Source organism: Hoplias malabaricus, chromosome 12 (genome assembly GCF_029633855.1).
Source record: "Hoplias malabaricus isolate fHopMal1 chromosome 12, fHopMal1.hap1, whole genome shotgun sequence".
NCBI lineage: Eukaryota > Metazoa > Chordata > Actinopteri > Characiformes > Erythrinidae > Hoplias > Hoplias malabaricus.
The window spans coordinates 10,474,539-10,495,229 of record NC_089811.1 but is presented as its reverse complement, the minus strand read 5'-3'; the positions used below and the strand labels follow the sequence as shown (position 1 = coordinate 10,495,229).

The window sequence follows — 20,691 nt, the reverse complement described above, 5'->3', positions numbered from 1 at the left end:
TATGTTTAAATCATTAATACAGTCAGACAGTACAGAAAACAATGTTATTATTATTATTATTATTATTATTATTATTATTACATCTAATTATGATGACCTTTGACACAAAAAATCTTCCAAAGTTTTTAACAAGCAGAGAGAACAAAACTAAAACATAAGCACATACGTTTTAGCACAAGATACAAGAAGGCAATAAAGATGAAATATATCTAACACAGAAAGTTTAACATGCACTCTTATCTAGAGTCATTGCTGGGGCATCTACTCAGGGAATGCACCTTACAAAATAAATAGGCTTAAGAGTCCAAAATAGAGTTGGACAAACACAGATTCAGGAGCCAGTGCTGAGATTTAGAGATGTCCTATGCAGCCAAATGATTGGGTGGACTTTTTCACAGGGGCTATATTTGAAATAAAATGCTATGTTTTAATTGCATATAAAATCTGCCTATACATAGTATGTAATATGTGACAAAATGTTTTATATTAATGATAAGGGCATCATTCCAAAGCTCATAATATTCTAAGTGTAGTCAGAACAAACGAGAATGATAATATTGTCTTTGAAAATGGAAACAAATATTTTTTATATTGATCCACAGTAACTTTCTTTGTCTGACACAGGCAGGACTCCATGTCAATTTTCATGAAAGATTCATGTAGGTTTTATTTATTTTTATGAATGCTAATCAACAGAAATGTGCTAGACATGCAAGCTTAGATGAAGCTTAGTTATATATGTATAACTGATAGTAGAAATGCACTGCAAGTTCTGGTTCCAGTCAAATCATATAATCTGCGTTATATAGAAATGGTTGTACCTTTTGAGTAATTAAATCTATGTTGTGAACATTGACAATATTTCTAGGGATATTTTATTCACTACAGAAATGGAATTTCATTCTTAATGGTTTGCAGACAGTGGCTGATACATACCTCAACCTGTGAATAGGGTTAGTACCAGTACTGGAAAAAGGCAAGAAAAACACAAGGACCTTTGATTTGTGAGATTTTTTAATGATTTAACAGACAACAATACAAAAAGAGGAGATGGGCAAAACAGCCTTGACAGAAAAAAGGGTCATATATATAAAATAGGCTGCTTTAAAATATCTCATTAAAAGAAGTACAATATAAAATCTATGAAAATAACATACAAATAAGTTCATCATTGCAGAAAAAAGGGCTCAACATTTTTGGACAAACTTCATGAGCACATTGTCAAAATTGCAGTTGATTTTGGTTTTCAATCTAGATCAAGGCCAAAAATATAGTGTTTATTTTTCCTTTGAGTCCTCAGACGGCACCACATATGAGCCCATCATGAGCTACTGTGACAAACTAAGCCATTGAAAAGAGTCACACCAAACTCATCATTAATTCACTCATCAGTAGGTCAGTGAGTAAACATGGCCTTGGATGAGTAACAGAAAACAAAGAGACCTTAAACCTGGAATATTCTCTTAAACACATATAAAAGTTCACAATCTGTATAGTTTATATTTAACATCACACTTTTAAAAACCTAGTCATCCTATTGATTACCACTGAGAGTATATACTGTAAAATAGCATTACAAGATGAATTATGGTGATCTATTCCTATGTTTAAAAAGTAACCCATGTTTATAAACTTACAGTATACACCATAGTGTACATCAGCAAAAATTAATCTGATCTGTCAGCAAGTGTCTTATGGATATTTGGGTGGTGACTCTTTAATGCTGATCTTCATAAGTCTCTTCTGTATGAAGAAGAATCATTCGACTTGTTTCTGAGTGCTAGACCACTTCTTTATGTAGTCATCAGCTGAATGGACAATCTGTGTGAAGGCCTGCAGAGCCAGACAGTTCAGATTCTCATCGCTACTGATCTCATTGTGGTAGTTCTTCACTGGGAAGATGCAGTTCTCAGTGACCCCCAGTTTATTACTGCACATTGTAATCTGTAAACACACAGTCATCAAATATATCACCAGTTTAACACAAAGGACCCTGGCTGTTCTGGATTTGGTTATTAAGGTTTATTATTTTGTTTTGTTTTTGGTTTTTTTGTTAGTTTGGTTTTTTTTGTTGTTTTTGTTTTTTCCTCAGTGCCTGTTTCAGTTGCATATAAACAGTTATTGTGTGACATAGCCATATTCAACATCTTGTTTTCTTTTTTAAAGATCCTTGGCTACTCAAATATGTAATCATTCATTCATTATCTGTAACCGCTTATCCAGTTCAGGGTCGCGGTGGGTCCAGAGCCTACCTGGAATCATTGGGCGCAAGGCGGGAATACACCCTGGAGGGGGAGCCAGTCCTTCACAAGAAAACACAGACACACACACACATTCAATCACACACTCACACCTACGGACACTTTCGAGTCCAATCCACCTACCAACGTGTGTTTGAGACTGTGGGAGGAAACCGGAGCACCCGGAGGAAACCCACACGGACACAGGCAGAACACACCAACTCCTCACAGACAGTCACCCGGAGTGGGAATCGAACCCACAACCTCCAGGCCCCTGGCCCCCTGGCCACTGTGACACTACCTGCTTCACCACCGTGCCGCCCAAATACGTAATCACTTGTGGTTTAAATGCTAACTGATATTTGATTTTTCTTGAAATTTGCCATGTGCAAATTGACCAAAATTTTACCAAGTGCATGCTGTTTTTGTTTGTTTGTTTGTTTGTTTTTTACATATTTCTTAATGTACAGCTTTCAAAACATATTCTAATATTGACAATTGTAGTCCAGGGTGTCTGTTAGTTGGAAACATAAGCATGTTTGATGGCATATTAAGATGGATTTATTTTTCTTGATATTCCAAGCTCTAGGATGTATGACAGTCACAGCAGGTCCAGATTTTCAGCATTTATTTCAGGGCCAATATGGACAATATCACAACTAATAAAAATTGTTTTGGTATATTTGCAGTTTACTTAGCTGCTTATAATAGTAACCACTAATATTATTATAATAATATTTTAAAAATATGATGAAATAATACTTATTGTATACTTAAATACTTGTATTTAAAATACACATAATAAAAATTATTTAAACCTTTTAGTTTATGTTTGATGATCTAATCCAATGTTATTTGATGTGAAAACTCATACAAAAACTTTGAAACCCTATAAACAAGTAATAGTAATAAAAATAAATATAACTGCATGATTTTGCTGAATGAATCCTTCCGCCTGGAGACAGCGTGTGTTGATGTCATATGGATCAAAATGAAACTGAAAGTAAACACTGTCCGTCTTTCATGTGTTTGAGCAAAAAAAAAATAATAATAATAATTAAAAAATATATATAATAGCTGAATAAACATGCATTTAGAAGAAGCACCTTTTTAGGTGTTTTTGCATGCTGAATTACTCCCAGAGGCTTCACCACACCGAGATTAGAGCTATTTTTATAGCTCTAATATAGCTTAAATTCTCTACAGTCTACATACTGTAATTACAGTTCTCTGAATATATTTCTGAGCTGTGCCAGAACTAAATACTTGTAGCACATATTTACTGAGTTAACATTGAGAATCCCTCTGGCATTTCAGTGTCATTTATTTAGAACACATTGGAAACTTGTGTAACCCTAAGCTGGTTAGTCCAAATGACCTTGGGTATAGTTCATTACTCCAACCATGAGATGGCTACAGAGAGTAAATAAATTTACTATTTTATTTTACCACCCGGAGATAGTGTGTATTGACGACATGTGGGTCAAAACGAAACTGAAAGTAAACACCGCCTGTCGTTCATGTGTGGAAAATAAATAAATAAATAAATAAATACATTACGATAGTTGAATAAAACATACAGAAGGAGCACCTTTTTAGGTGTTTCTTCACACTGGATTACTCCCAGAGACTTCAACACACCGAGAAGAGAGCTATTTTTAGAAAATGCTATTTTTTAGAAACAGCTGCCTCATGAGTTATAAACTTGATAATATAAGTTATGCTTTTACCTCGACAGCTGCTGGATTCGGGTCCAAAGGGATTGCTCTAAAAAATGGTAGCTTAGCTGTGTTAGCACTAGGGAACAGTTACAGTACCAGGTCTAATTATAAATTTGCTTTGTTTGAGCTGAAAACTACACGAACATAAAACAAACAAACAAGTATATATGAACTGGAACCCTATCTTCATGGACTCAAATATATAGCTTAATATTTCTGAGCTGTGCCAGAACTAAATACGTGTAGCACATTTTTACTGAGTTAACATTTAGAATCTCTCTGGCATTTCAGTGTCATTTATTTAGAACACATTGGAAACTTGTGTAATCACCTTATCTGGTTAGTCCAAATGACCTTGTGTATAGTTCAATACTCTATTTGAACCCGAACCCCGCAAAATGCTCAAAACCCGAACACACCTTATATAATCAGCTTTGTAAGTCTTGAATGTCTGAATGCGTCTTTGAGCTCCGTATATCGTTAGAAAGCCCAGATCCTACCGTTTCTAAAAATAGCGCTCTCATCGCGGTTCTGTGAAGCCTCTGGGAGTAATCCAGTGTGAAAAACCACCTAAAAATCAAGGCGCTCCTTCAAAATTTTTGTCTTATGTCCTTGTCATGAAAGATTCAAATCATATTCGCTATAATCAGAAATGAAGACGCTGCAAAGGGACAAGAAAGACGGTGTTTACTTTCAGTTTCGTTTTGACTCACATAAGGTCAACCCACGCTGTCTCTGGGCGGAAAAATATGAGTCATCAGCAAAAACATATTCCTATTATTGATTTATAGTTTTTCAAGGTTTTTGTAGGTTTCACATCAAATAATACTGCATTAGATCAACAAATATAAACTAAAAAGCTTAAATAATTATTTATTGTGTGTATTCTAAATAAACAAGTATTATTTCATCATTTTTTAAAAAGATTAAAATAATAATAATAACTGTAAATATTATCAGCATCTGAGAAAACTGCCAAAGTACCAAAATGTTTTTTATTTGTTGGGAAATTTTCTATATTTGCCCTGAACTAAATTCCTGAAAGTCTGGGCCTGCTGTTTATCAGTCATACATCCCAGAGCTTAGAATATCAAGAAAAATATGTCTGTCTGATGCTACAAATTTATTTTGTCACAGTAATATGACATGTAATAAATTAGCATCAAAAATGCTTATGTTTTCAACCAACAGACACCTCACACTAACAATCTGTGTCAAGATATCTGATGTGGGAGTATGATTTCAAGGCTATACATTGAGAAATATGAAAAAAAAAAAAAAGCAGGCGCTAGGTAAAATTTTGGTCAAAACATGACAAATTTATAGAAAAATTGATTTATCGGTCAGCATGAAAACCTCAAGTGATTACATATTTGAGTAGCAAAGGTTCTTTAGAAAATAAAACAACATATTGAATATGGCTATGTCACATAATTTCTGTTTAAATGCAACTGAAAGAGGCACTGACAAACAAACGGAATAGCAAAATAGCTATATATATAGGGTCCATCGGGCTAACCATGAGATGGCTACAGAAAGTAAATAAATTTAGAATAAATAAAGAAGAGGGGCCATGGTAGAGAGAGCACCAAGCTACAAACAACCCGTGTTAAAATTCCCTGTATAAAGTTCTTTGGGAAATCCTTTTGTTTTGTTTTTTTTTTGTTTTTTTGTATTTAATTAATTATTTATTTATTGCCTCCAGAGTGAATAACTGTCATTATTGGTAAAGATTTACACATACAGTAATTTGGTTACAGTTTTATGTTTACTGGGATATCTTTGTACAAGAAGCTTATAGCATTATGTTTATGTAGAAGGATTTTTTTACTGGCCTACTCCAATCACTGATGCATACCCCGGGCATGAGGAGTCATTGGTGTGTTGGCTGATTGAAAGGGAGACATTCAAGGATCTCCATGGGCAGTCATATTCACACTTGTTCCTATTCCTCCAAACAAAGAACTTAATGAACTGATATGGTGAGAATGGTCCAATTCTTTACATTTCTTTGCAAAAATTCAACTTTGGGACATATAAAGACTTACTCTTCCTGTCTCTTGTATTTTCTACTTTATATATATATATACCCGTTTGGAAGCTGTTTTGATCGCTCGGGTTTTCCTGTTTACTCATTTCCATTGTTATTTCTATATTTATATCTGTTTTTATAACCTACTAACCATCCATAGATCTATCTTTTAGATTGTCTCCGCAGGAATATTCATTACAGAGGCACTAAAACTGCCACCGGACCCTGGAGTAACGTTCTTGGTGTAAGTTACTAAAATTCACTAAAAGCGGTAAGTACCTGCAATTCCATGGCTACTACTGGCTGTTTTGCCTGCTCAGAGTGTGGCATGTTTAGTTTAACGCCCTTTTCCACCTCTAGCGATAAAGATAGTGGTTGTATTTGTACTAAGTGTCAGCTAGTTAGCTCTCTGGTGGATAAAGTGGACCAGTTAGAAGTGCGCATCCGGAGCTTATTATTGTTGAGGGATAAACAGCGAGATTCAGTGTTAGCAACTCCGGGTGCCTTAGGGAGAGTTAGCACCCCCACGACTCCGGCGTTAGAGCCCTCACAGCGGGGTGAATGGGTGACGTCTCGGCGTCATAGCCGGAAAGCTAAGGCTGATGCTAACGCTGAGGCCAAAGCTAGCCCACCGGGACACCACGCTCCTCCGATTCGCGTGTCAAACAGGTTTGCCCTGCTCAGCGAAGCACCCGCTGAGGAGCCTGTTAAGAGTGCTCTGGTTATAGGAGACTCTATTGTTCGACACGTGAAATTAGCTACTCCTTTAGGGGCGCCGGCAGTAACAGTTAGCTGTTTATCGGGAGCCAGAGCGCCGGATATTAGTGGCAACCTTAGACTGTTAGCTAATAGGAGATATTCGAGGGTAGTCATTCATGTAGGGGCCAATGATATTCGTCTGCGGCAGTCTGAGGTAACTAAGGGTAATATTACAGAGGTGATTAAACTGGCCCAGACGATGTCCGATGCCGTAATCTGCTCTGGCCCCATACCAATGCGGCGTGGCGATGAAGCTTACAGCAGACTTTGGGCGTTAAACTGTGGTGTTCCGAAAATCAAGTGGGCTTTATAGACAATTGGTTACGTTTTGAGGGCAAGCCTGGTCTTATAGGTAGGGATGGTATCCACCCCACGCGGGAGGGTGCTGCCTTACTTTCTTGCAGTATAGCACATAGTCTTTTAGTTAGTCAGCAGAGTAGTGTAGATAGCTGCTGACAATCCAGAGCCGGGACCAGGCCGCAGACAGACAGGCTAAACCGACCGTCTGTGAACTGTCTTGAGGCGTCACCCAGGTTCAACTGTATTGAGACTGTGTCTTTCCCCCGAACTAAATGTAAAAGTAGAAAAACAAAATCAGCCTGTTTCAGCAACCTAATCAATATTAAATCATACACAACACCTAGCAGCAACACCTCAGAACTAAAATTTGGGTTACTCAACATAAGATCACTAAACTCAAAAGCACTCATCGTAAATGATATTATAAGTGATCATAAATTCAATGTTTTCTGTCTCACGGAAACGTGGGTTAAACCAAATGAATATTTAGCACTAAATGAAGCCACCCCCCTAGGCTATAATTATGCACTCTCCACTATTATTACAAATCCGGTCACAAAAAAGGACGCATTTTTATTATGCAACATTTACAGACCACCAGGGCCTTACTTAGAATTTCTGAAAGAATTCAGCGATTTTGCTACAAACCTAGCGGTGTGCAATCATAAAGTTATAATTGTAGGAGATTTCAATATCCATTTTGAGAAGGAAAGTGACCCACTAAAAAATGCATTTACCTCAATCTTAGACTCTATTGGTATTACTCAAAATGTAACAGGGCCTACACACTACTGCAGCCACACTTTAGACTTAGTTCTGACACTAGGTCTTAACATTGACAAAATTAATATCTTACCGCAATCCTCAGCAATCTCCGATCATTACTTAATTTCATATGAGCTACGTTTTATCCATAATATATGTAAGAACCCTCGCTATTCTACAAGGCGTATAATAAAACCATCTACCGCCCTACAATTTATAGAAAACCTACCAGAACTATCGACCCCAGTTCCAACTCCATCAGACCCAATGGACCTAGATGTACTAACTGATTACCTAGAAAATACCTGTCGATCTACTTTAGAAAAGGTAGCACCACTTAAACATAAAAGTATAAGACAGAAAAAGCTCGCACCATGGTATAACGATAAGACCCGTACTTTAAAACAAACATTACGAAAACTAGAGCGGAAATGGCGATCGACCAAGCTTGAAGTGTTCCATTCTGCCTGGAAGGACAGCCTTATAGAGTATAGAAATGCCCTCACTAAAGCTCGCTCAGCATATCTGGCCTCGCTGATCTCCCATAATAAAAATAATCCGAGAGCACTGTTTAGTGTGTTTTCTAGAATTACAAAAAATCAAGCAGGTTCTGAACAACTAATTCCAGCAACTCTTACCAGTAAAGATTTTATGGACTTTTTTAATAATAAAATTGAGAATATTAGACAACAAACTCAAGCCACAGGATCAAATCCATCCTGGCTGCCACCCGATGTGAATGATATAAAACATAATATAACTGTAAAAGAAAGACTTGAAACCTTTTACTCACTCCCACAATTAGAACTAGAGAAGATTATCACCTCCGCAAACTGTACAACTTGCACACTTGATGCAATTCCAACAAAGTTGCTCAAAGAAGTACTACCAGCTATTATTTATCCTCTTTTAACTATAGTAAACTCATCGCTTAGTCTGGGCCATGTACCCAAAGCTTTTAAACTAGCAGTTATTAAACCTATGATCAAGAAACCAAATCTTGATGCTAGTACACTGTCTAATTACAGGCCTATTTCTAATTTGCCATTTCTGTCTAAGATCCTAGAAAGAGCTGTGGCCCAACAACTTAGTTCATATCTACATAAGAATCATATATATGAAAAATTCCAATCTGGATTCAGGCAACATCATAGTACAGAGACAGCTCTAGTCAAGATAACAAATGATCTTCTTCTTGCCTCTGATCAAGGCCACGTATCCCTGTTGGTGCTTCTTGACCTAAGCGCAGCCTTCGATACAATAGACCACAATATTCTCATAGAAAGGTTAGAAAACATGGTTGGAATCACAGGGACAGCCCTATTATGGTTCAAATCTTACTTAACGGAACGTTATCAATTCGTAAAAGTAAACAATCTAAATTCAAATTATTCTAAAGTAAGATTTGGAATTCCACAAGGCTCTATTTTAGGACCATTATTATTTACATTATACATGTTACCGCTAGGCACAGTTATAAGAAACCATGACATTAACTTTCACTGTTACGCAGACGACACACAATTGTATATTTCAGCCAAGCCCGATGACAAACACAGATTAAAGAAAATAGAGGACTGTGTAAAAGATGTGAAAGGCTGGATGTTGCGTAACTTCCTCCTTCTAAACAGCAACAAAACAGAGGTCCTGCTTTTGGGTCCAAAAGTGGCAAGAAATAAATTATCAGATTTAATTTTAAATCTAGCTAACTTTCCAGTTAATCCTGGTTCAGCAGCAAAAAATCTTGGTGTCATAATTGACCCGGATTTATCATTTGATCAACCCATAGGTAGTATCACTAGGAGAGCTTTTTTACATCTTCGCAATATTGCTAAGATTAGAAATGCCTTATCCCTCCAGGACGCAGAAACATTAGTACATGCCTTTATTACTTCAAGGCTTGACTACTGTAACGCACTACTGTCAGGATGCACCAGCAGCAATTTAAGAAAACTTCAACTAGTTCAAAATGCTGCAGCTAGGGTCCTCACTAAAACTAGAAAATTTGAACATATCAGCCCAGTTTTATCATCACTTCATTGGCTGCCTGTTAAATTCCGCATTGACTACAAAATTTTGTTATTAACATATAAAGCTCTACATGGGCTTGCTCCTGAATATCTTCAACATACAATTTCCTATTATGAGCCTCCACGTTCACTCAGATCACAGAATACTGGATTTTTAATTGTTCCCAGAATTCAGAAGGCCTCAGCTGGGGGAAGAGCCTTTTCTTATAAAGCCCCCCAACTCTGGAATGATCTTCCAGAAAATGTTCGGGACTCAGACACAGTCGCAATCTTCAAATGTAGGCTAAAAACTCATTTGTTTAGTTTATCATTTGGTAGCTAATGCTCCCCCATAGATAAAGGCGGCAGATCCGGGGGGTCCATGGACACAGGGAATTATAGTAAACTGAGACGCTGGTGCTGTCGTCCCGCCGCTTCTCGCGATCACAGGTTTGTTGACGGTGGAGCGGAGGGATGCCAGTGTTTCAGGATGCTCCCGTGTCTGTGTGTCCTCCTGGTTCTCTCCTTTTAGTTAAAGCTGTCATAGTCAGATCTGCCGGAGTCATTAGCCACACTCTGGAAATTTTCATATTTTCTACTTTATAAACACAAAACAGTTCAAAACTAATTCCATCCCTTTACATCTTTCCGAGTAAACGACTGCCCACCTGTCTGTCTGGACACTGATGGATGACTGTCGAAATCCTCCTCCACGCTTCAGACCAGCTGCCCACGCTCCAGCAACCACCAAGTGCCTTGAAGCTGTCCCTACACTGAAGTTCTCATGGACTACTAACTATCATCACCAGTAGATTGACCAGAGGAGGATGGGTCACCCCTTGTGAGCCTTGGTTCCTCCCAAGGTTTCTTCCTCAGCTGGGGGAGTTTTTCCTTGCCACTGTCGCCCCTGGCTTGCTCACTTGAGGGTTTTACATTTGTCTTTACATTTCATGTCAAATCTTTGTCTTACTGGAATTCTGTGAAGCTGCTTTGTGACAACATCAGTTGTGAAAAGCGCTATATAAATAAATTTGATTTGATTTGATTTATAGTGTGTGTGAATATGAATGATTTGTTTCTTTGTTTCTAATCACTGGATTTAAATACACACTTTGTGCATACCAAATTAAGTTATGGTATATCCATCTATATCTAGTCAAAGTGACCATCTAGGATCATTGCTTCAGATATCTGTTTACTTACCCAGTCAGATAAGAACAGTTTGTTATACTAGTATCATGTTATCCAGGGCTGTTACTACCACTTTCACACCTACTTAATACATAACTAGGACTTTACTTAAAGAAAACTCTTATTTTTTCTAAAAATGTGTAATGAACACGTCAGCAACATGTAGCATAGCAAGGACCACTTACTTTCTCCCTGATCTTCTTGCTTTGGTAGATTTTCCCCAAATCTTCCTTTGTCAGCTCACACACCTTGTCCACTCTTGTCATGAAAACCAGCTGAGGGATTCCTGCAGTGGAGACAGACGGAGATCAAGTCAGGGACAGGTTCCTTTTGCTTCAGATACTGTAATTACTTTGATTAGACATATTTATTCTGCCTGCTACTACAGTGCAGAGTTCATGTTTCACCAAAGCTCTCAGTCTCCTGAGAATTATAACTCAGCCGTTTACTCATATGTTCATTTATCCACCTGTATTTATCTATAAAGCCTTACCCTGCCTTTAAATTCTTGTACAGCAATTCTGGCATTCTCTGTTATTTTAATGTATTTTGACTCCTGGCTTTGTTTCATTATTGTTTGGCTGCTATTTACAGTTTAGCCACTGCTTTTGTCACTTTTTTTTTAGTCACTGCCCAGCATACTTTTATTCCTGCTCTTTGCAGATTCTGATATTTTGCCTCTTTGGTAGTATTTTAAAGACCATTAGAGCCTAATCAAGACTAAGACAAGGATAGCAATTAGTTTGAATATAGAATTGAAAAAAAAAAAAAAAAAAAAAAAAAAAATATATATATATATATATATATATATATATATATATATATATATATATATATATATATATATATGTATATGTATATAAAAAATAGTAACTCACATTGCATTCATTATACATGATAAATACTAAAGAATAAAATCATAGGTTTAGATACAAAAAATTCAATAAATAGAATCCCCATATGTTTGAATATTCACTGAATATTACTGCCGAAGTTCTGAAGCCCTAGAAATGGCATCAGAAACAGTCCTATTATTTTGTTGACTGACGAGCTGTTTCCAGATTACAAGAAAATGTGTCTTACTGACATACGGCTTTGAATATCTTTCCTCCTGTTCAATTGTCATTTTTTTTATCTGTCACCCCCGCTGGTCAAAGCTGGAAGAGCATGTTAATTTTTGATCTCCTAGATTCTTAGAAAATGTTTATCTATTAGTCAAACTAATACACAGTAACAACATTGAGGTAGTTAATTTATTACAGAGACCTACAACACTTAGGAATGGACTGTTTTTTTTGTTTTGTTTTGTTTTGTTTTGTTTTGTTTTGTTTTGTTTTGTTAGCCAGACAGTGTACTTAATATTGTGTGGTGTAGAACCAAGATTTGGTGTAAAACAAAATCCTTATTTGGCTCCATTTATTTATTGTGAGTTATCTTTGTTTGATTACAAGTCTGCAGCTTTATAGGGGATGAGGTGCTTTATTTCTTTTTAATTAAGTTTTCTCCTGGTTTGTGTAGTAAGTGAGATAGCTGGGTATTGTAATTTATTTTGCATTTTCTTTTGTTAGTTTAGTTGTAATTGTATAACAGGTGTTAATATTGATTTGTTTGGTATTTTTGGGCATATATTACCCCTGATGTTTTTGCTGCATGTTTTTTTTATTTACAGTGGTTATTTGTGCTTTGTCTGGGGCCAGATGGGAGGAAAGGGGTTGTACATCTTATGTAAGGAACCAAGGACTGTGGAGAGTTAAACTCACCTAATTTACTGGCTTCTGTTCTGATGAATCTTATTTTCTGGAGGACCTCTTCACTCATCATGGAGATTTTGTCTGCAGCAACTACGCTCACCAGACAATGGATTTTACTGTTTATACCAGGCTCGCTAATGTAGTCTCTGTGCTTAGTCATTTGGATTGGGATATTCTGCTTGAACTAAAGATGAGAGAGAAAGAAACTCATGCTTATACAGTTTACACTGAAAAACGGATTAACTGTTTTCTTTTTCTTTTTTTTATTTATTTGTGTGTGTGTGTGTGTGTGTGTGTGTGTGTGTGTGTGTGTGTGTGTGTGTGTGTGTGTTGATCTCACTTCATAGTTATCTGGTATATGGCCTTTTAAAGCCTGAATGATGTCATCAGTGCACACCCCACGCGATCGATCAGATTCCAGACCCATCACATCGTAGAATGCAAAAGGTACAGTTTCAATGGAGAACTTCTGATACTGGAAATAAACAACATTAACAGCTATAATAGTAATAATTGTGTAACTGTTTACCCAATTCAGGGTTGTGGTATCATAGTAATAATAATAATAATAATAATAATAATAATAATAATCTTAAAACATTTTTGAACCACAGTGCATTTGTCATTCATTCATTTTCTGGAATTGCTTCATTTTGTTCAGGGTCCAGAGCTTACCTGGAATCACTGGGCCCATAGGGCACCAGTCCATCACAGAGCATCTCCTAGTCACTCACATATCTCTCAATTATTAACAGTTTTGCATAGCCAGTCCACCTAACAAAAACATGTTTTTGGACTATTGGAGGAAGAATAGTACTCCTCACAGCCAGTGACCCGATGCGTGCATTCAACTCACAACCCCAGGACCCTGGAGCACTCTGGCAACAATTCAATGTGTATCATCACAGACATAAGAGGCAACCCCAAATCAGAAAAGGCTTAGACTGTATGGTAAATGCAGTATCTCTGACACTGGCTGAAATTCAATTAGCTCTTCACTCTCTCTATAGTGAAGTACATACCCCATTAAACTACAATGTACACACAGCTAGCACTAGATTACAGATTCCCACATATGAATAAATATGCATGATGCTGAAACAGGAATTTATAATGCACTATTAAGATCTAGATTAAGTAATATAGGGTGTATGGAGTGATTGAGGATTAAACCTTTGTTTTTCTTTTTGATGCCTCTCTTCAATAGGTTCTATGGCACCCTACTGGACTAGCATGAAAATATCAATTTTTAAATATAAATGGATATGTGCGGCTCCAGGCTCCTGGGGTTGTGGGTTTGAGCCCTGCTCTGGGTGACAGTCTGTGAGGAGTTTGATGTGTTCTCCCTGTGTCCGCATGGGTTTCCTAAGTGGGCCCCGGTTTCCTCCTACAGTCCAAAAAACACCCATTGATAGGTGGATTGGCAACTCAAAATTGTTCATAGGTGTTAATAGGTGTCATAAGTGTTTCACACTGTGAAAGACTGGAGCCCCCTGCAGGGTTTGTTCCCGCCTTGCGCCCACTGACTGGTAGGCTCTGGACCCACCACCACCCTGAAACCTATAAGTGCTTCCAGACAATGAATGAATGAATGAAAGAATTAATTGATCTGTGTGAACGTGGCCTCTGTGATTCAAATATTAACAAGAATTAATGCAAAGTGTATGTTGTGTGGTGTTATATCCTCTTTCATTTATCTTCTAAGGGGAATTAAATACCTGACTGATTTGTTTGTGTAAAATGCATTTCTGTTAGATTGTACAATTATAAGAGGCTATAAATACATATTTACTTGGTGTGTCCTTTAGTTCTGATGAGAACTCTTGAATGAAACTGTCTGATTGTGGGACATTTTACTGGGTTAGTGGAGTGGACTCACCTTGGTTGTGAAACTTGTTTCACCACTGTCTGCATTAGCAGCCAGGCAGTTGATGAACTGATGTCCTTCAAAAATGCTATTGAGGGTGTTGACGATGCTGGATTTCCCTGCTCCAACTGGTCCATGCAAAAGAAAGCGGAGCTCTCTGACTCCCTCACTGCTGATTTTAAAGTTCTTCAGAGCTCTGATCATTGGCTCTTGTCTTGAAAAAACAAGCAATGTTTCCAGAGAAGGATTCAAATGTTAGTACATGAAGTGTTTGTTAAGTCTAATGCTACACATTATATGTAACCCTCAAATTCCTGGATATACAATATATTCATTATACAAATGTTAATGACTGGAAAAAAATGGTAACATACAGTTTACAGAATAAATAGTTACCTGCACAGTCAGCTACAGTGTACATAAACATTTATAACATACATCAACACAAAGGCTGTTTTTCTCATAACACAGTAAACTAATCTGTGTTAGTGAGTGCTGTTGCAGCTGCTACTTTTTGATTGTATGACGTAAGATTAGAGAATGAGAGTGCATTTACTCCTTTTCCAGTTCTCTCCAACTGCTGATTTCTGTAAGAAAGTCAATGAATATTTTATTATTTTACTGAAATAACTCTTTCAGGAGGCAATTAATGTACACTAAACACATATAAAATGCATTATAAACACAAGCTTTGGGGTTTATGTAAAAATATAAAATAAACTTGAAACTGTTAAATCTCTTGAATCTTTATTTACAGGACAAAAATACAAAGAGAATATTTCCAATGTTTTCACTGAGCAATTTGATTGTATTTTGTTAATATGAAGAAATTTAGAACTGAAAGCATGCAACACACAACTTGAGACAAAGGCAAATATTGGATTCAGGGAATGTGGTTGATATGATGGAGTTTTAGGGCCATGGCATTGAAAAAAAAAATATTCAGAGAATAAAGTCAGATTTCTGAGAATAATGTCTAATTATTTTGTTGTACGTATAATGGGGCAGACACAACCACAGTGTAATTGTGGAATGCAGTGTATTGCTGAAGTCATATTGTATTGATTGCAGGACCAGATTGCTATTAGTATTTAAATGCTAAAGCAGTGCAAGAACCCATTTATTCACAAGAGGGCATGTAGTTTTACAGGATACAATTAATGATCATGAAAATGATCAATCCAGAAAACACATTAGATTAGTTTGAGGTATTTAAATTGCTCTTGTTTGACAGATGAAATGTGTATATTTTGTTAATAAATCTAATTTGAATTGGGGTTTAAAAATGTTACTTACAACTGTATTGTCAGTGAATCTGAGTTATGTATTGAATTTAAACTTACCAACAGTGACCATGGCAGAGCAGGAGACAGAACCTGAGATATTCTCCACGGTTATGGTGTAGTTGGCTTCATCGTTCTGTTTAGCGTCCTTGATTTCCAACATGAACTTTTTATCTTTTGTGTATACTCTGTGTTTGCCCTCCACACATCGCAGTCTTTCTTTGGACTTCTCCCACTTCACAGTTACTTCACTTGTGTTTGCCTCACAGCTAAGGGTGACAGTCTGTCCAGTTTTCACAACTTTATCAGCCAGAACATAGACAAATTCTATTGGAAACAGAAAGAACATTTAATTCGAAAACAGATGTTCTATGACAACAGCAAATACCACCATTAAGAATTTTGGGTTAACAGCAGCAAGTGAGGACCAGGTAAACATTCTACACATTGTGCAGTGCATTGTAGCAGCTTTACACATTAATGCTGTGCTCTGTATCTGATTCTTGAAGTGAATGGTAATGCAGATTCACTGACTGAGCTGCTGTGCTTGTGTGTGTGTGTGTGTGTGTGTGTGTGTGTGAGTGACTGAGAGAAAGATGTGAGAATTGTGAATAGCAGGTGATGCTGTAAGCAGTCTCACTAAAACAGACATCAAATACAGTGGTGAGGGACGGGTATGTTGGTTGTTTATTCATTTGAGGGGCTGTAGAATTCACTGTTTATTATGAAGCCCCTGAAGTTTTATTGTGGAAAAATATTATTTAGAGACTTAATTAGTTTCCTCAATTTAGTAATTTGTTCAATCTATTTAAAAATTCATTTGAGGCAGACATGACAGAGGCTATGTGTTAGGAAATGGGTTTGATTTCTCGTGTTCATTCCTTATTTACATGTTACAACCACATTTTATACATCTACATATTAGTATTTCAGGTAGAGGAGGGAGTGAATATGGGCGTAATTTTGAGTCTGACAGGTTTTTAGCTGAGCAAGATCAGTGTGGCATCCATTCAGCTGTAGGTGGGACAGTGGGCGCCTGTTGTTTGTGCACATAGCTGTGGCCAAAATCACATCTTATTCTTAAGCAAGTTATTCAATAACATACAATTGATCTTCTATTGTCAATTATTAGTCAATTATTGTACATTTTCAGGAATCAATGTTTTAAAAAATAAAGAAAAGCATAAAAAAATATAAGTACAGTGTGTACAGAATTAAGCCTGTCAGCTCCGATAAAAAGCTGCTTCTTTATTTGTAATTACATAGCCTGGCCTTTCGTTTTGTAAGCCCATATAACACCAGATGCAGTAAACAAGCCTCAGACATGATAAGTAAATACCTGGAACCACCTGTGGTTCCAGACTTGCATTCTCTTCACATTCTTCTCTTCATAGATTTTATATATTATGAAATAGATGAAAGCTGGAAATGTCTTCTTTCAACTGGGGTTGTATAATTTTTGTAAATATTAATTAGTTAAAAAGATACATTGCACAGATTGTTTTATGGACATAACAAACCATATTGGGAAATATTAGGTTCAGACATGCAATAATGGAATTACTAATTGTGTAAATATGTGCCCTTTTTGGGCGGGACGGTGGTGCAGCAGGTAGTGTCGTAGTCACACAGCTCCAGGGATCTGGAGGTTATGAGTTCGATTCCTGCTCTGGGTGACTGCCTTTGAGGAGTTTATGTGTTCCACCGTGTCCGCGTGGGTTTCCAGGTGCTCCGGTTTTCTCCCATAGTCCTAAACAGACTCAGGTAAGTGGATTGGCGACTCAAAAGTGTCCGTATGTGTGAGTGTTGCCCTGTGAAGGACTGGCGCCCATTCCAATAATATTGGTAATGGTCAATAATATGCATACAGCAAAAGCCTGAGGAAATATATCAACCTCGTCATTAACCATTAAACGAGTCAGTAAAACAATTAGACATTGTTTACACAGTAAGGTGAATCTAGGGAAGAGTATTTGTAGCTTATTCTCGGGGCATTTGTGTTCATTTTGCCAAGCAACAGTCTCTCCACTGGTTAAGACAAATTTATCAGACGGTCTCAGGTTGTTTTTATATGCAGAAACAGTGTGGGATGTCCTAACTGATCACAGAGCAACTATGGTTGACGTATGGAGCATGGTTTACTGACAGCTTCACTCAGTTTAGATGTCTGTTGAACTGTCTGCATAAGCTTATGTTTGTCATCATGAATGTTGGTAACTATGCAAAATTGTATCATATAAACTCACCAGGCTTTGGCGGTGGTGGCGGTTTTGGCGGTGATGGCGGTCTTGGGGGTGGGGAATATGAATCTATAGAAAATTAAATCATTTAAATCATTTCACAAAAAAATTGTTTATTTCTGTTTGTTATCTATTGTCATAAAATATACGTAAATATGTATGAAGTCATATATAAACACTTATGGTGCTAACATTGCCAGTAGCATTTTATAGGATGGCAACATAACAAAACATTAATTGCTAATGGTTAACTAATTAACTTCCTCATCAGAACTATGCAAAATTGGATCATATAGACTCACAAGATGATGAACTTGGTGCTGTAGCTGAAACCATGGAAGAAAAAATATACAGTTTTTTAAATTATTGCATCTTGAATTATATTCCTCTATAAGAAAAAAAAAATTATATATATATATATATATATATATATATATATATATATTTTTTTTTTTTTTTATAATTATATATACACTCTGTGGATTAGACACATCAGGTGTTGCTGAGTATATTTAAAACTGTGTCCACTCACTGTCCACTTTGTTAGACACATCTACCACATTGGTTCACCTTGTAGATGTGAAGTCAGAGAGAGTAGCTTATCTTTCTCATTATTTTACAACAAAGTTACAATACATATAAAATGCAAAAGTTTCAGCTAAGGACTTCCAGTGAAAATGGTTCTGCAGTTTTTCTTTAATTTATTTTTCCTGTTCCCACCACCATATTTAACAGCTGGAGATTTTGGGTGAGTATATAATCCTTTTATAATAAATGTCTACATAACTTTAATTTACTGGTTATCTATATTAGCATTCATAAAGTCATGTACTAACAAAAGTTTTTTGTTGGTCAAATTTGCTTTCTTTTCTTTTCTTTTTTTTTTTTTGTTTTTGGAATAAGCCTCAAAAACAATTTTACACAGATTTATATAATTTTCTCAAATGATTTCTTGAAAGGTTCATGTAGGTCCTGTTTATGTTTATAAACACTACCGATCTGTAAGTTTGTGCTAGCCATTTGGATATATATTGCATCATTAACACTCACCAGGTTTGGACTCAGAGCCTCCCATGGTTGAAACTTTGAGCAGAAAAGGAAAAGAACATTGTTATTTGTTATATACTGAATATATAATTCTATAAAGTGAAGACGATGACAGAAATCCAACTGGTCTGAAAAATCCTAAACACTTACTCCCTGATTTGCAAGCATATAAAATCTATAATTATAAATGGATTTTTAAAACTATATATATATATATATATATATATATATATATATATATATATATATATATATATATATATATATATATATATATATATATTATAGTTTTATTTATTTCTTCATCTCTTAAACTCCATCTGAAAATCCTAAAACAATTTCTTCTCATAAGTGCTTTATTTCATTTAAGTTATGAAAATATACATGGTTAACTTTTTGCACAGGACTTACCTGTATGTGTAGTGTGAAGCTGAAATTTGTTCGTCTGTGTGTGCAGCTCTATCTGGAATTTTATATATGCACAATATTTTACTTTCGCTTTCTGCTCTGGGGGAAAGGTCTGTGTGTGCGTGTGTGTGTGCGTGTGTGTGTGTGTACATTGTTGTGAAGGTAGCCAGGGTGGGGTGGGGTTTCTTTGGGTTCTTTACAAGTTGATGCCCATTTTTAGGGAATTTGAAACGGAAATTCTTTGAAATGCATTTTTTTTCTGCCTATAGTTAACCCATGTCTCACTAAACACAACACATTTTCAGTCGACCTAAAATAAAATGGGAATACTGAGAATGAAGATTCTTTTTTTTTCCTTTTCTTAGCCTTTATATGACACCAACAACATATTTTAGCATCACTTGTACAATTTCAACCATCAGTAAACAAACAAAAGTATTCCTATTTTTTCTACTTCTGAGGTAAACCAAAAGTGAAACAAGAGGAGAGCAGGGGAAAAATTCTGAGGAGCTAAGTGCTAAAATTTAGGAGGCTATACCAGCATTAACCACAAGGAAGCACTCCAAATCAATGTGAGAAACTTTTCAGCTATTCTTTATTATTCATAATTTATATATTTATATACCCTCACCCCGTTTCCTTCCTGAAGCCTGGAATGTTAAAGAAAACAAAACAAAAAAAATGTGCTGATCTTCCCAAATTCTTTTACCCCTCTTCTTACTGAAGCCTGGAAGGATAACTGAAAAAATAAATCACCTCACCAAAATGTATATAACACTATAACTCATATATAACTTAGAATTTTAAGATCCTCTTCTTTACCTTTCTGACACATTTCACTAGCAGATTAAAAAATTAGGAAATAATTTATATGTAATATTTACTTTTTTTTCTATTTAATATTTAGTTTTGTTTTTGTTTTTTTTTCAACCGTGTTTGGTGTCATACAGGCAGAGTTTTTTTTTTTTTTTCTGCTCCTACAATTTACACAGAACCCTATGCTGGCCTATGTGGGTTTTCTCAGAGTACAGTGCTGTTATCATCAGAATAGCACTAAACCCAGACTGGAATACATGAT

General features: G+C 36.2%; 1 protein-coding gene across 1 annotated transcript; it reads right to left on the bottom strand.

The window, feature by feature from the left end:
* Positions 1-1,049: 1,049 nt before the first annotated feature.
* Positions 1,050-19,233, bottom strand: LOC136711014 (interferon-induced protein 44-like). Its single transcript, XM_066686963.1, has 8 exons — positions 19,209-19,233; positions 15,979-16,245; positions 15,192-15,222; positions 14,648-14,849; positions 13,109-13,243; positions 12,778-12,952; positions 11,203-11,303; positions 1,050-1,944 (listed from the first exon to the last, which is right to left on the bottom strand). The coding sequence occupies exons 1-8, from the start codon at positions 19,231-19,233 to the stop codon at positions 1,759-1,761; spliced, it is 1,122 nt and encodes a 373-aa protein (XP_066543060.1). The 3' UTR covers positions 1,050-1,758.
* Between the last annotated feature and the right edge of the window lie 1,458 nt (positions 19,234-20,691).